The sequence below is a fragment of the Protopterus annectens genome, chromosome 1.part0 (genome assembly GCF_019279795.1).
Source record: "Protopterus annectens isolate FY-2018-M chromosome 1.part0, PAN1.0, whole genome shotgun sequence".
Taxonomy (NCBI): domain Eukaryota; kingdom Metazoa; phylum Chordata; order Ceratodontiformes; family Protopteridae; genus Protopterus; species Protopterus annectens.
In genome coordinates this window covers 23767486-23785542 of record NC_056725.1, presented here as the reverse complement: position 1 = coordinate 23785542, position 18057 = coordinate 23767486, and the positions used below count along the sequence as shown (strand labels likewise).

The window sequence follows — 18057 nt, the reverse complement described above, 5'->3', positions numbered from 1 at the left end:
AGAAAAACATATGCAGATTTACTTCACTATCCAATTTTATGGGGCACCACTGTATCTCCTTGTTAAATAACTGGCTTCCCATAAATTCCAGGGTTAATCACCACCATAATCAAGCCCTTTTTTCCCCCAGTTTTCTACATGGGGTCAGGGTGTCAATTCAACTACTGTATTTCTTCATAAATAAGTCCTAACCAGAGAATAAGGCCTAGCATGGTTTTCCAGGGTGGTCATGATATAAGCCCTACCCCAAAAATAATCCCCAGTTAAGATCATCAACAACACACGACGGACATGTTGAATTATAAAATAATATTATTGACACCTGTTGACTGAGGTTATCGTACTCTGCTCGCCATTTTCAGACCATTCGGACACCCTACTTCTTCCCTTTGCAGAAAGTCATAAGATTCTTTCCCTGGGAGTCCTCCATGATTCTTACTGTAACCCTAGTCATCACTCACACTTGATGGTTGAGATCCTTGGCCTATAAACACTGGCAGGTGTACTTTAATTGGTCAAAGTACAGACAATGCACATAAAGCTCGCGCATTTGATAACAAACGGCTGTGGTTGTGTGTTCTTAACTGTCTCCATTTTGTGTTGCCACTCCGGTCTCGTAAGTCTTCAATTAACGCCCCCCCCCCCCCAGACAAGATGAGTGCAAAAAGAAAGAACTATTCCATCTGCAAAGAGAAGACGTTAGATCTCCAAATGGTCCGAAAATGGCGTGTAGTGTATGATAACCTCAGTCAACAGGCCGACGAGGGAAATGCTAAGAAGTGCAAGTGGGGATCAGGTCAGCAACCATTATTTCCTGAGCTGGAAGACATCATCTGTGAATGGATTGCTAACAGGAGAGCAAAGGCTTTGGTTGTGCGCAGGGCTGATATTCAAGCACTTGACCTTGCAATGGCACCACAGTTACAAGTATCCCCAGAAGAATTCAAAGCATCACAACATTGGCTGGATGGCTTCCTTCAGCAATATGAACCATCTCTAAGAAGATTGACAACATTGTTCAAGCTGGAAGATACTGAAGTAGCGAAAGAGGTCTGCTAGTCTGGGATTCAGCCAGCACTCACTGCACTAAAGACAAGAAATTCCTTGTATGGAGTACAATAAATCAAATAATGATTCCCACAGGAATGACTGCCTATCTCCAGACTCTTGGAACTCAATGACTACATTGAAAACAGAATGGAGAGAAATCAGCATGGAAACTTTGTGAAGCCTAGCCTGCAAGATGTTGTGACTTGGGTGAAGAATTCATGGGATAAAATCACTGACAGCTGTGTTGCCAATGCACTACGAGCAGGCTACTTGGACAAGCAGCGCTCATTTAAGGAGAGTTCTATTGCTAGGCATGACAGATTGGGGCCAACGGTTTTACAGGAAATGGAGTCACAAGAAATTCAGGCCGGAATTCGGGGGTTGGAGACTTATGACAATGTTCCAGAAGAAGATGACATGACTTCCTTTTAAATAACTTTTCCATTATCTGGGCAACAGAATGGATCGCTTCTGCTTTCAGTTTTATTCCCCTCCTCCAATACACATGTATTGAAATTTTTCTGCACTTTCTGTTATGCATGAAACATTGCACTGTGAAAGCCAAGGTGTAGATATTCTGAAACTGAAATGTTTGTTGCACTGTTTATGTAGAATTCTCACACAACTGTTAACTCATTACTTAGAATTGTTGCCAATAACAGAAAAGTACCAAATAAATGTCAATTTGTGTACAAGAATAAATGTAAATTTTTGTACATGAATACATGTTGATTTTTGTACATTAATAAATGAATAAATGTAGATTGGTGTACAGAGGGGGGTAAATAAGGCATCCCCTGATAATAAGCCCTAATGCGTATTTCGGCAGGTGAAACAGTATAAGACCCGGTCTTATTTTCGGGGAAATATGGTATCAACATCTATCTTGATTTAAGCCACTTTCATATCTTCAACAGTCATGCTGGACTGTTGCAGGTCTTCTCTCACACAATCCATCCATCTCTTTGATGGATGCCTTTGTTTCTTCTTGCCTTCTTCTTGCCATCTTCCTGTCTGCCCCAAATCTTCTTCAGCAAAGCACCCTCTGTTTTTCTATACATGTACCTCAACCACCACAATCTGGTCTCTTTAGTCTTCTTTGCAATGGGATATACTTTGGATTCTGTTTTTATATCCCCATTTCTTTATCTGTCCCAGAGTGTGCATTCTACCTTCCATCTCAGGCACTTAACTTCCATCACCTCTAGCTTCCTCAACTGCTCTGCCCTCATGTCCAGGTTTCTCCACCATACAATAGTACTGATGCTGAAACCTGGGTAGTGAAAGCTGAGCAGTTGAGGGAGCTAGCAATGGTGGAGATGAAGTGCCTGTAAATTCCAATGTTAACTTTACTGTTCTCTACCTTAATATTTAAGCTGCTACACAGTGACTATAATACTCTCATGACCAAGGACTTGAAAATCACTCTACACTATATCCAATTTGATTGCAAGATAAAGGTGTCTATTCCTTATAGAGACATTCTAAGCAGTCAGTGATGATAGGGCCTTAAATAATGCTACACCAGTCTGCTGGACTCATCTACTTACAAAGGTTATAAAGCAAAAAATGTAAAGAATTCAAGCCTAAAGTTGTTGATTATCCAATATCCTACTTCAGATAACCAAGATTCATGGATGCTGGTTAAATTCCTCATTTGCACAACCACCATTTCTGTTTGTTTTATATTGGTCACAAACTGTTGCCACTCCTTTCAGTGTTGCAAGATTGTATAACAATGATAATTCTCTCTCACCTCTTTATAGTACTGTATATTATTTAAAATATAAACCTCATACAGTCATCATTATATCTTCTGACACTGTTTAGATTAGTTGAGTATATAAGTATTTAGATGATAATCTGAACAGTAATTTATAAAGAGTATAACAGTGATTGTGTATATACAATTGTTGGCTGTGGTTTGGGATATGATGTATTGTTAACAAACGCTGAAATAAACCATGATTGTTATACATGGTGTCATTATTAACATTAGTTATATGAAGGATTCTTTCACGGTTGCTTTGTTTGTATGATGCTTACTGAGAGGAGCCCTTTTGCTTGTACAACATTTTGTGGACCATGGCTAACCATAACTGTTGTAGTTCACTTTGTAAAAAAACAGGTTAACTGCCAGAGTGATATACGATGTTAGGTAGGACTAGAAAGTTCTGAAGCTAATTTAGTTGTTTCATACTAAGCAATTTCTAATTTTCCTTCCAGTCATACTTTGGTAAAATGGAGACTGGGATCTGACCAAATAGTAATTTTACAAACAGTACTGCCAACATAAGGCTTAAAAATGATAAGCTTTTTTTTTTTTCCCTGGTTGAATGCAGACTCTTTTCTGAGATTTTGTCAAGTTCTTTTCAAATATTTAGTAATAATGATTTTTTTAATCTAAAACTGTGCTATAATATTTGACTTAACTACTTCTCCTGATACAATAGACCGCTGAGAAGTGCGAGGGCTGGATTCAGGGATAAACATGCACTTACTTTTCATTAATTTCAACATACATTTGTATGAGACAGTCAAAACTGCAGCAATTACAATTCTAATTGTAGTCATAGCCAGGTGTTGGACAGGTTTTCATTGTGCAAACAAGTGTGGAGTGTTTCGGATACTGAGTCAGCTTTGCTGTAGAACAGCACTGCAGACTGCAAGTTACTAACAAAGATAATGAGTAATAATAGTCCCACAACGACACTTCCTCCATAGTGAGCACTGAATACATTCACAACTCTGTTACGAATGCTGTGCTCACACCATGATGACTCAACTGATGCTGAATGCCCCTGAATTTGTTGTGATAAAGTAAACAGGTCACTAACTTGATTTCTTCAGTGGTTTAACTAGAGGTGAAGAAGCTGCAAATGGACTGAAGCTTGAAAGGGAGAGGCCATGATTACTTTTATGGGGCGTGGATAACTGTATGTTTTCCAACAGCTATGTTTAAGTTTAAAAGGATGATGACAGGATAGGCTAATTCAGATGTCCCTAGCTGCACCATTTTAGGTGCTAGGCTGCATGTTGCTGGCACCCCATATGATTAAAGTTTTTGGGGAGGATTTTCAAGTATATTTTTGATGTAGTCAAATTAATTGGCACATTTTTATTAAGGTTTGCCTTTAGGTCACTAATTATCTGGCAGTAAACTTTGTTCTATTACAGCACTGATGATGTGTTCTACAAACTAGTCAGTAATATACTGAGACAGTATGTCTGGGAACAAGTTAGACTGTTTTTAATAGGGTGAGCAATACTGACGGGCAGACAGAATAATTTGGAGTTCATTTAAGATCTTAATGTAGGTTAATAAAATAGTTGACTTTCACATCATATATAATAATGGTACAATTATTTTGTGCACCCCAATACTTTGTTGGGTGATATGATATTTGTGAGCAACACAGGCTGACTACAAGCTTTTAGGGCAATGCATGGCCATATCTTACTGCAGCACTGACTCATGCGATAGGATTTCTGTATTGGAGTTCTATATCCTTGTCACTTATTCCAGATAGTGTTTTGTGGCTTCATCCAGAAAACTGATTACTTTTTGAACTACAGGCGGACTTGTTTGATGCTTGATACAGACTTACTAACTTGTGTCAGGCCTGGATTCTGTAAAAAAATTCCCTTCTTTTCAGAGAGCATAACAGAGAATGCAAAAACTAAATGTTGTTTATGTGCAGATGAAACCAAGAACTATGTAAACTGTACCAACAGAAGAAGACTTAAGGAGCTCGCACCTAAAAAGGTAAATAAATTTAGATTTTTAGTCTTTTTATAGGCATTCTTATGCTGATTTTTGTATGTTATTTTTTAAGAAGTTGATGCAATGTAATAATTTAGTTTCAAGAGATGCTATTGGACTCTAACATGTGACTTTTGTTATAAAAAGGAAGTGACGAGCCTTACTGATAAAGAATTCTCATATAAATATTCAGGGAAGAGAATGCTTAATCTTACTTGCATGTCTTTCAAATAAAATGTATTAATCTTTTTTAAGTGCAAGCTCCTTACTTCTTCTTCCATTAGCACAGTTTGTGCATGTTAAATGGCAATATGTTTATGATTTCAGCAAATCCTGTGGCCTTTATGTCTAAGAGGGGATCAGGTATAAATATGTCAATGTTAGTTTCTTTAACTATGAGCTTTTGGATTCTGAAAGCATTACCTATGAGTTCAGCAAAGCCAAACAGACTGATTTGGAATGTACACAAATATCATCAGTGCTATGAAGTCCTAACGGATGTTTACATCCCCAAGAACTGTGGCAAATAATCAACTCTATTTGGATTATATAAAAGTGGAATATACACAGTCCAAATATTCTAATATAACCTTGGGAGGTTATATCTCCACATTGGAGAATTAATGGCTAGAAGTTACAAAATAGATCTGCTAAGTTACGTATTACTTGTTGCACGTTTAATGTAGGCAAATCTGTAGTTTTATTGTACAGGTGGCATATCAGATATGTATTAGAAAGTGGGCTGTACCTTGGTATGATGCTTTTTCGTACTGGAAAAGGGGGAGGGGGACATGTACCATAGGCTCATAGGTGTGTACTAGGCTAATGGCCCTGGAGCCTTTACAAGCCTAGCCCATAGGATTAACCTGGCATTGTGCCACCCAACCTTAGTTCCTAATGCCTCTGTCGAGTAGAGCCACTGCAGTAATCCCCGGGGTGAAGTTTCTATTTCCCATCCACTCATCAAGATTTCTCTTGAAGAGGGGCAGTAAGGTGCTCTGCTTGACATGTATGGGAAGTCTATTCCATAGCATGGGCAGTCTCTGGGTTATGAACCTGTCCCTCCAGAATGTTCTGTTGATTGTGGTAATGAGGTTGAGGTCTCTGGAGCCTGTGATATAGGAGGGATTGGGATTTCTTTAGATGCAGCATTTCTAACAGAGCTGGGTCAGACATGGCTTTGTAAGTCAAGCAGAGATCGCCTCTAAGCAGGCAATATGAGACAGAGAAAAGTTGGAGTTTTTTGAGTCTGTCCATATAGGACAAGTGTTTAAGGCCTAGGATCCTCTTTGTGAGGTACTTTTGCAGCCTCTCCAGTTGTTGCAGGTGTCTAGTGAGGTAAATGCCAAATGCGGCATTGCACTCGATGATTGGCCTAATGAGGGAAGAACAGAGGGAGACAATGACCTCTTTCTTCCTGTATGCAAAACCCTTAGTAATGAGATGTGCCACATAGAAGGACTTTGACCACAGTGGCAACGTGGTGATCAAAAGAGAGGTTGCTGTCATCCTGCGTTCCCAGATCTCTTATAATGCCTTCTGTGTTCAGTGGTAATTCAAGGGAACTGGGTTTTTCCCAAAGGGAATGAAGACACATTTTTGGCATTGAGCTTAAGGCCATGGTTCTGACACCAGTTGTTGGTCTCACTGAGGCCTTTCTGTAGGATGTCAGCATCACTTGGGGAGTTAATAATAGTTCCCAACTTGCAATCATCTGTGAACTTTGTCAGCCAGAGTACCTTTGTGTTGGCCTGGACTTCAGAGAAGTAGATACCAAACAGGAGAGGTCCCAGGACCAAACCCTGTGGGACTCCACTCATGACTGGTTGGCAGTCTGACTTGGAGTCAGCTGCTTTCATACTGTGGGTTCCATCTGTGAACCAGTTTGCAACCCACCTAGTGATATAGGGGTTGATGCCTAGCTTAGTAAGTTTTTATATGATTTCTGAGTGGGGAATGGTATCAAAGGCCTTGGCCAGATCAAGGTAGGCTGCATGAACCACCTTACCTTCATCCACAGCTCTGGTGACTGACTCAAAGAAGTCAAACAAGTTGAGCAGGCATGCTCTACCCTTCACAAAACTAAACTGTGTAGGATCCAGAGTTTGGAGATTCCCTATATCCTTGTTTATTAGGTCCATGATGATGCGTTCCATAGCTTTGCATATCAGACTCGTCAGGCTAATGGGGTGACAATTCCCAGGGTCTGTAGTTGCTCCTCCTTTGTGGAGAAGGATGACTGTAGCAGTACACCATTCAGTAGGGACAAAGACTGAGGTGAAGCTGTGATTGAACAGGGCACACAGGTGAGGTGTCAGTTCACGTTGTAGTTCATGTAGAACACAGCCAGGGATACAGACAGGTCCCACAGAAACTGTATTCTTGGCCTTGGACAGTGCTGTTTTAACCTGTGCAGCAGTAATATTGGGTGCCTGACAATCTACTGGTATTGTGATTGGTCCTTGGGGGGGGGGGGGTAAAGTTAGCACTAAATCTGTTTGCCAGTATATTTGCAATATCTGTTGGCTCGGTAAAGGAGATACCATTGTGCAGTAGGTCAGAGCAAATCTGGGTATTGCCATGGAGATTCTTTACATAACTATAGAAGGCCTTGTGGTTGTCTTTACTATCTGCTGCAATTCTGTTTTCATAGCTAGCTTTAGAGGATTTGATGAGGGATCTCAACCTTTTGCTGAGGCTAAGGGAGTTTTTCCAGTCTTCACCTTATTCCGCATCAGTTTCCTCCTGCTGTTGTAGAGTTTTTTTATGGCAGGGGACCACCAGATTGGCTTCCTTTCTTTGAGGAGAGCATCTTAGTTCTATTGGGTATGGCAAGATAGATACATGCATTTGTGTACATGTTCGTACAGTGCATTGGTGTATGATATGGCAGTCATGCAACTATTCCCCATTTGCATGGGTGCTGTGAAGTTAGCCACCTCTGTTTTTAGGAGCCCAGAGTTAGCTTTGGAGAAGTTTTCCATGGTGGTTACCTTTATGGGTGGGTGGGAGGGATGTGGATTTCCAAGGTGATTAGCTTGTGATCAGATCTAACCGGGGAGGAGTTGATTATTGGTGTATTGCAACGGTTGCCCATGTTAGTAATGACCAGGTCAAGAATGCTGCTACCTCTAGTGAGGGTAAGAACGAGTTGGTCCAGGGCATTGGAATTAATGAATTCCAGAAAGCATTGGGCAAGTGTATTGGTACAGGAGTAGTTTTCCCAGTTAATGGAGGGGTAGTTGAAGTCGCCCAGTATGAGAGTGTTAGGTTGGACCCTAATATTCTCCAGGGTGCTTAGGAATGTGGAGTGTGAATCTTGGGACATGGTTGGGGACCTATAGCAGGCTACGACCTGAATCACTGTCTTACCCAATGTTAGCTACACCTGAAGTATCTCAGATGCATTTTGTTGGGCTACCAGTCCGGAGGTGTGCACATCCTTTACGAATATGGAAACACCACTGCCTTTGGAGCTTTGGTCCAAGTTCTGGGGTTGAAAGGTGTGGAATGAGTTGTAGCCTGGTAGTGCAGGGGTGGTTTCTGCTGCCTTGAACCAGGTCTCTGTTACAGCACAAATGTCGATGTTCTCCATTTTAAGGAGTACCTCGAGCGAGTGCATTTTGAAATTTAGACTTCTAGCATTGAGCAGCATGACCCTCAAATTGCATTTGTTTGTAGCTGTTATGGTGGTAATTTGTTCTTTGGAACACTGCCTAAAAAAGGCACTATAGGGATGGCAAGAGCCTTGGCCAGAATCCAGAACCCCAGGAGTGACAGATGCAGGCCATAACATTCTGAGGTTGCTATTTTATTTACTTTTTACCCAAATTTGGTTGTTTTAAAACAAACATTGTTTTTAAAAGTTACTGTATATTTAAATATATTGTATTTTTACAAGCTTCAACACCACTGCTTTAGAACACATTGTAACTAGTACCACAGGAAATTGCTAACAATGTTAGTTGTTTTTTGTGACATGATGTAGCCCTTTAAAGTGCTGTATAATACTATACATTCGAACATATTATATTTTTTCAAGTTTTAAAAACTACTGTTTTAGATATTTTTGTATTTAGTATCACAGAAAATGTTAATAATGTTAGTTGTTTTTTAACACGACTTAGCCCTTTAAAGTTACATGAAAGGTTTTCAAGCAGCAGTACTGCATAATACACTAGTTGCTGTTTTAATTGATGTGAGTCATATGACTTTTTAAATTGAAGGGTTGTATGTATATTTAAAGTTTGTTAGTGTTACAAGGTTTTATGGTTCTGAAAAACTACTGCAAAAATTTTAGGGACGAAAGTGATTAATCATTTGTACTTGGATTTCTTTTTTGGATTTTTCTGCCTCTTCATGTTCTGTATGTTTTATTAAATTTATTTTTTGTACTTTGGAATACATTTTGTGAAGAGAACCCTTGTTGTACTACAAAGGTATTTTTACTGCTTTTTTCTGCTCAGTACAAACAGTGTGAATTTTTTTCCTGTTTACTGGCTTTATAGCTTGTCCAAACTAGGAAAAGGTAAGATAAACCTGTAAGATTTAAAAAGTAACAGGAAGTGATACTATGCAATGGCTCCTTGAAAGCATATAATCTGAGGACACTGATGTGTTTTGGAATTGAAGCTGCTGAAGAAAAGTTAACAAGTACAGTATGGTGAACAAAAAACAGTAGACTGACTCTGAGGGGAAATATTACTTGTGACAAGATATTAATGTGTAAAGAAGGATTACGTGTTTAAAATAAACAAAAAAGGGCATCAGTAGTGAATGGATCTCGTTTTCAAGTCAGACCATTAGTTATTTTGTTATACTAACGAAACAAACAGAACAAAAAACTTTTTAAACCTTTTAAACTATGAAGCGAGGGAAACCAATAAAAACAAGAAGCAGATAAAACTGAAATGTTTTACTGAGCGCTTTCGGTAAAGCTATGCTTCACCTTCTTCAGATAAATGCCAATACAAACATGTCACCATATATAGTCTCATTTTCTAATCAAATATAATAATCTCATTAACAATTAAAGAACTAGCAAACAAATAGACTATACTAAAAAATGTGATGATAAATACATTATATTTACTAATGTTTAATCAGTAAGCACCATACGTTTATAGCATTTTTAAAAGATAAAGAACAAAAGTAGAAACTTAAAACCTACATTTTTTAAAAAAGTAAATTATAGCCACAAAGAGTCAATAATACCTAAAATGTTGCTTTAACTTAGCAAACGTTGCCTGGATCAAAGCAATTGTTGTTATTATCTTTTTAAAGCTAAAGGTTTAAGCATACATTTGATGGATATTTGTTCATTTAAACCTGGAAACACATAGGCAACAGTCCTAAGCTGCCACATTAATTCATCTATTTCTAGAAGCAGTTGCCATGGACCACTCATGTGCGATGGTCTGCTATGTAAAACTGTGAATCTAAAACCATGAGTGGGATGTTCGCTTATGTGTCTTGCAAGGGCATTGTTAAGGTCTTTTTTTAATATTGCATAATTATGTTCATATATGCGTTGTTTTAATTTCCTTTCTGTCTTGCCTATATAAAAGGCAGGACAGCAGTCACATAAAGCGCCATATATTATACTCTTAGATTCACAGTTAAACTTCTTTAATTGTTAATGAGATTATTATATTTGATTAGAAAATGAGACTATATATGGTGACATGTTTGTATTGGCATTTATCTGAAGAAGGTGAGGCATAGCTTTACCGAAAGCGCTCAGTAAAACATTTCAGTTTTATCTGTTTCTTGTTTTTACTGGTTTCCTTCGCTTCATAGTTTAAAAGGTTTAAAAAGTTTTTTGTTCTGTTTGTTTCGTTGGTTACACTGCGATGGAAACCGAAACGGGAGCAGTGTCTCAAGTACTGTTTTCTCAAGATTTGAATATATCTAACAAGAGTGACGAGCCTGGAGATTTAACCACTCTTGTTCAGCTTCTGTTAGGGCGGGTTGAAGCCCTAACACAAAGAGTTAACGCATCGCTTGCTGTTAATACGGACTTACAACAATGTGAACGTCCTGTTTTGGATTGTAGGTTAGAAAACAATTCTAACGCTGTCACAGAACCTGGAAGACTACCTGTACATCAATTAACCAACATAAACCCTGACAGGCAGAACGTAGCACGAGTGGAGCTTATACCTCCCACAGCTAACACTCTTGGTAACAGGTTAGCAGCTACTAATATTACAAACAACATGGCTGATAATTTACTGTTTTAAAAAATGTAGGTTTTAAGTTTCTACTTTTGTTCTTTATCTTTTAAAAATGCTATAAACGTATGGTGCTTAATGATTAAACATTAGTAAATATAATGTATTTATCATCACATTTTTTAGTATAGTCTATTTGATTGCTAGTTCTTTAATTGTTAATGAGATTATTATATTTGATTAGAAAATGAGACTATATATGGTGGCATGTTTGTATTGGCATTTATCTGAAGAAGGTGAAGCATAGCTTTACCGAAAGCGCTCAGTAAAACATTTCAGTTTTATCTGCTTCTTGTTTTTATTGGTTTCCTTTGCTTCATAGTTTAAAATATTTTGTTATACTGAAGTAAATCAGTCTACAACTTGGAGTTTGGAGATGAATGTGACAATGAGGAACCAAAACTATAAAAAAAGTTCTGAGTGTGGCTGTGACAGGGTCTCTATGACTTGTGGAATTTATGGCTTACTTTCTTGATGTGCTCCTTAAGCAAATGTGTGGAATACTCACATAGATGTTTTAGCACAACAAAAGACAAAAAGAATTTCAGAAGTGGTAAATCCAAGTGTTATGTTAATGTTAATATGCAGATTTTCATTGTCTTTATGGATACCCCATACCTACCAACAATAAAACTGACTGGCCAATAAATATATTTAAGGGACATCAGTGTAAGTTTCTGTTTAATAATGAAAGCAAAAGTTAACCTCCATCTGCATCCAATGGAAATGTTCCATAATACATTCCAGATACAGCTAAACAGAAATTAAACAGCCACCTCAGTAGGTCACTTGCTATGGCAGTATCATTTTTCTGTACCAGCAGACCAGTCTTGGACAAAAGATTTTCACACACTATAAGGCTCTACATATTTTGACTGGCTGCACATTACAGAAACACTTATTTAGTTTTTCTTAAATGTAATTGGTAACAAAAATGTACTCACTGTCACAAACGTATGGTTTATCCCTGTCGTCCAGTGTTGCCAGCTCTTGCCTTTTTCTTATTCCTCCAATAGCACAGACCTAGGAAGAATGTGAAATAATTAAGTTTGAACAAGACTAGATATAGTGAGACAAGTGATATTGTATCTGATATCTATGTTCACCCTTTTACATATGTTTTAGACTGGTGAAAGATTAGTCGGAGAGCTCTGCCTTACATATTCTGGGTGATGCATTTACTTATAATGGCCTCTACAAGTAGCTCAGTGTAGATTCTAATTCCACTCTTTGAAGGGATAAGTCATGATGCCTAATGTGGCCTTCTGAGCTTACCTGACAATGAACCCAATTCACCTTGAGAAAAGCTACAAAATACTTAATGTTAAAAAACTGGATTACAATAATGACTTTAAAACTGGTCTCACTTTTTTAGTATTCAGACAGACAAGTAGAAAGATAAGGGAGTTATCTTTATTACAGAGTGTGAAATAAATGTTTAAAGTTAGTTATGAATACTATTCTAGTGGCACTGGCCTAAAGAACAGAACTTGGTTCTATGGAAATTCATCTTAAGTTCAATACCCATGGGGTTAAAATGGGGATTTGATAATACTTGGCTTACATAAAGTACCAACAACAACCAAAAGAATATTATCTATACCTCATTACCTTCCTAAGATAATGCATAAGACTACCTATCCAATTTAAAATGAGATACAATAAAGTATAACACTGACATTACCCTGACTTATGTGCATCCTCAGAGAAGAGTATACATGGAAACGAGACTTCACCCTTCTTCCACTCCCTGCAGCTACCCTACTAATTTATGATCACCTCCAAGGACTGCATAATCAGTAAACCAAAGCACTTTTGCTAATATACTTTTGCCCTATTGTAGCACACCCAAATTTCATCTATGATCCTAACTACTTCTATTCCTCACATTTGTAATACAACCACCATGATGACAAATATGAGAAAAGCTCAGCACTTCATGAATTCAAGAAGCAACAAGATATTTAAGTGGTAGGAAGGTACCACAGAGCTGCTGTACCATTACTGAAGTTTCTAGATTACCTCAGGTCCTAAGCACACTCTAATTATTCTAAAATGTATCCTAAAAGTCTTTTAAGCTGTCATTTAGCAATGTGAAGAGGAGAATACATGTTTTCAGATATGCAAAATTTGCTATTTCTGCAACACTCCAGTTCATTATTTAAACTGTTCACAGAAAGTAAAACTGACTGTAGGTTTAGAAAAGCTAGTATCAGATGTATAACTTACCAAAGGGTAGCTAGAACTTAAATTTTCAAATGTATTTTCAAAAATAACTCTTAGGAATTTAAGGGTGATCTGACGCTAACATTAAATTTAACTAGAGCAAATACTAGTTTAAGTTTTAAAACACTAAATGTTACTCATTCCATTTCCACAGCCACCAAATGACCACTGAATATAGCATGTGGAACATACTAGCTCATACCCCTGCGGGATATTCATTTCACATCTGCCTTTGGATTAAGGAATACATGCATCACTATTTAGCTGATTTATCTGTAAGTGATGGCATGTACCCTTCCTTAAAATTCAGTAGTGACGTTGTACAATATTTCAACCATAATGAAAACTTCTCCAAAGTGCACTATCAGATGTTTTCTCCAAACGAACAGTACCTCAGTTCTAAGGATCACTGTTTACATATTTGCACTCATCCATAAATTACCCATAATGAATTTTGTATTGGTCCTTGAATTGCATTTCATTAGTAGTATCCATATTTATAGGTTCATATGTTCATAGAGTAGTACTAGGCTAACTGCCCTTGTGGGCCATTTTAAGCCTAGCCAGTTACCCCATGTAACAATCAAACCCTTATACCATCCTCCCACCCATTTATCTTCTGCAACTCCAAAAATTAGAATATATGAGCACGGAGAAGCAGCTCTCCTGCACTTAATAGGAAAATCAATGTTTTAGGCATTTCATACATTTTTAACAGTCATTATAATGGTGGTAGACACATTAGTCTATGGTTGTGAGTATTTGAATATGTGGTGTTCCATCTGTACATAACTCTTTTGAAGACTACCCCTTACCAGTTCATACCCATGTATGATCATTTTGAAGACTGCTCCCCTGAGATTCATTCTAAAGGGGCAAATCCTCACAGTTAGTCAACGTAAGAGTAGAAGTGCAGGAGTGTGGCCCCTGAATGGGGAGATTAAATGGGGAGATTAAATGGATTTCCCCCCTCCAAAATACTGTTTTATCAAATGTTCCTTTAACTCACTAAGATGGCCTTAATGAAGCAGTTTGTAGAGTATTCGTGATCACTAATGTCTACCCCAGCCCACATATAGATGAAATGGAGTAAGGAGAGAAGAGGTAGTCCCCACAGAAACAGAAAAAATCTGATATAGCACCCTAAAGTTACATTCAGATCTTATGTGTGGTATAAGCTGCTTGACAGGCTCATGATAAACACTGTGCCCTTTTGTTAGCATGTACATAGAACAGCAAAGTTTAGAAAGAATGAACTTTCATTTCAATTTGATAATGACAGTTATGCCATTTTAGATTGACTGACACATTGTCAGGATTAGCAGGAAATATGTATCAAACTTATAAGTGTTTAAATACTAGTCACTGTACAGAAAAAATATTAAACTTGAACAAATAATTTAAAAGAATTCAAATAATAATCAAGAAGAAGTGTTGCTTAGCCTTTGCTTGAAGAACAGATAATGTCTAATCCACCAAGGCAGTGAATTCCAAAGAGATCTAACCATGTAATCAAAGAATACATCCAAGAGGTGTTTAACTGGATGCTAAGAATCACTAGCATCCCTCACTGGTTGAGAAGAAAGTCCAAGATAACAAATAAGGGCAAATAAAGTCCTTAAATATTCAGAGTCTGTTTACATAGAAATAAATACGGCAAAACTACTGCTTGGTTTATACACCTTTTTTACTGAATACCACACCACTACAAATGTCACAGAACTGGACAAATATGAGTACTGTTGAAAATATTATTCAGTACACTGTCATTAGTCACAAGTCATTAGATAACATATCTAACTAGCTTTTACTAGGTGGGAATCTGTTTCCACCCCTTATAATTCTAAGACCTGATTCCCCTAAATAGAAAATAAAATGTAACTGCTGCAAATTGTCCTTTACCATTTCTCAGTGCTTACCTGCTATCACAGATAATTTTTCCATGCACCTCTGCTAGGGTGCCTCTGCCCACTCTGTTTGCCATTTGGGCTCACTCTGCTCCACTACCCTGCCCCCAATTTCCACCTGCCCCAATACTCCTACTTTTATTTTAACCCATCCCCACCCACTCATAACCAATCAAAGCTTTGCCCTTCACTACCCCTCCTCCTTTCTCCCACACTAATTAAATACATCACTCTTTCCCTATTCCTTCCCACTTCACAGCTGTATCTTCCAACTACAAATCTTCACATATTAAACTACCTTATTTCTAGCCATGCTCTCCTTACGGATCCTACCCCTCCACACTCCCCTTACCCTCCTACTACTCCGAACTCCTTTATACCATGCCAGTTCCTATACTTCCAAACAACTACCACTCTCTACACCTTCCCATACTTCCACACAAACCCTTCTCCACCCTCACACAAATACTCATTTCTACTCCATTTCTTCCCCTCTGTTTCGGCCCAACCCTCTTCACCTTTTTAATCTTAAAATTATTTCCACTACACTTATTTTTAAACCAATACTAGACCATCCAGAATACTTAAAATCTAAACCAAAACACACAAAAATAACTTTCTTCAATATCCTCTTCTTAACTGGAGACATTCACCCCAACCCTGGACCTAACCCACCTACAAATAATGATTACCCTCCCCCTCTCTCTAACCTTTCTGTCCCCTACAAAACTCTCATATTTTTCACAATCAGTGCTGAGTCTCAATAACAAAATACATAATTTCCAAGCATGGCTAAGCCACAACCAACCTGACATTGTAGCCATCTCTGAAACATGGCTCAAACCCAACATCTCTGACTCTGAAATCCTACCCTCTGGATTTCATGCTCTCAGATGTGACCGCTTAAATAGAAAAGTCGGTGAAGTTGCCTTAATCTATTCCAATCTACTCACCTTAATTCCTTTACCAAATCCTATTCCTCAATTCGCTAATGCAGAACTAACAGTAGGTCTACTAAAAATTAATAATGACAAAAGCCTCTGTATCACTGCCCTTTATATCCCAGCTGGAAATAACACCTCAACCCTCAAAGACATACTCCTATGGGCCTCAACTGAAATTAACCATGAAACCTACACACTAGGCAATGTAAACATTGACTGGAATAAAATCAACAGCCTCATACCTTTTCTATCTATTAACCTCATTAACTTTACTCAAGAACTCCATCATCAGACCCAATAAACTAAATCCAACAGGATCCACTCTTTACTGGATCTTAGTCTCCCATCCAAATAAAATGACCAACTCTAGCACCATCCCTGACACTTTTAGCAATCACTTCCACCATTCATTCACCATGCAACCACCTCCCCCTCCACATCAGCATCAATATATACACACTCACAACCTTAGTAAATTTTACCCCAAAATTTCTCTAACTATCTCAAACAAATGAATTGGACCATTCTAGAAAACCCTTCCACTCAAAAAAAGACATAGACCATTTTAATTCTACCTTCCTAGATACTCTAAACTTACTAGCTCCACCAAGAACAAAAAGAATAAAAACCATAACTGCCCCTTGGGTGACTAAAGAAACAAAACAAAGTATGCATCAAAGAGACAAATCCTGGAAGCTTTACCAAAAGAATAAACTCCCTGAAACCCTTTTCCAATACACACAGCTTTATAACTTTCCAAAAAAACAAATCATCAAAGACAAAAAAGCTTACTACACTAAGCTCCAGTCCAACCATACTAAAAACCCTAGGCTATTCTGGAACTTAACTCACTTCTTAACTGCTCCAAAAATAATCCCTGCCCTGACCCAAGTAAATCGGACCTCAAATTAGCCTCACTATCAACTCATTCTTTATAGAGTCAATACCCGACTTAACTAAGACTTTTCCCAACAACAACCCATCTCTCCTACACTCTCCTTCATCTAACTCCCCCAATAAATCCCCCCATGTTTGAGCTCAAACCTGTCCCCACTAACTACATAAAAAGACTTCTATCCAAACTTAAACCCTGCTCCAATGCACCTGATAACATCCCCTCATCCTTCCTCAAGTCTGCTGCTGTATAGCACTCCCAATTAGTATCCTAATCAATAGATCCATAAAGGAATCCTATGTTCTCAAACTCTGGTTCTGCCTTCATTCTTCCTCTCCACAAGGGAGGCAAACATTAACATCTCAAACTTCCACCCTATAGTTCTTCTCTCCCCAATATCTAAAATCCTAGAAAAATGCATCCACCTCCAAATAATGCCTTTTCTGACTCAAAACCAACTTCTTACTCCAACCCAACATGGCTTCCGACCAGGGCATAGCACCTTAACAGCTATACTCTCCTTCTTAGAAACTGCCAATCAAGCCTGAGATTCTGGGAACTTAGTATCTACAGTTCTCCTAGAGCTCTCTAAAGCATTCCATACTGTTTCCCATACTCATCTTCTGAGTCATCTCTCAAACCTAAATCTCTCCCAGAACACCCTATCCTGGTTCTCAAGTTACCTGTCAGAAAGATCTCAGGCTGTGAAATGGAAAAAAGGCACCTCACCTTTCTTACCCACCGCTACTGGTGTACCTCAGGGATCCATCCTTGGACCAATGCTGTTTAATATCTTTATCAATAATTTTCACTCTGCTATTCCAAAAGCTAAAGTCATTGAATATGCAGAAGACTCAACTTTAGTCTGCTTTGCCTCTAACCTCCCTGAACTTCTAAGACCCAGACCGTTACTGAGATTTGGATGCGCGAAAATCAGCTTTCTCTCAATGCAAACAAATCTAAAATACTACTATTCCCACCCTCAAATCCTTTTCTTATGATAAAAGTTCCTTCCAAGTCCTCAGCCGAAGCAAGTCTC

General features: G+C 38.2%; 1 protein-coding gene across 9 annotated transcripts in view; it reads right to left on the bottom strand.

Moving 5' to 3' along the window:
- Positions 1-18057, bottom strand: part of DPF1 (double PHD fingers 1) — a 1255311-nt gene that overhangs the window by 643826 nt on the left and 593428 nt on the right. For all 9 annotated transcript variants that reach the window (XM_044080027.1, XM_044079637.1, XM_044080109.1 and 6 more), the window contains one exon: positions 11991-12069. In XM_044080027.1, coding sequence (XP_043935962.1) covers positions 11991-12069 — 79 coding nt within the window. The remainder of the gene's footprint in view (positions 1-11990; positions 12070-18057) is intronic.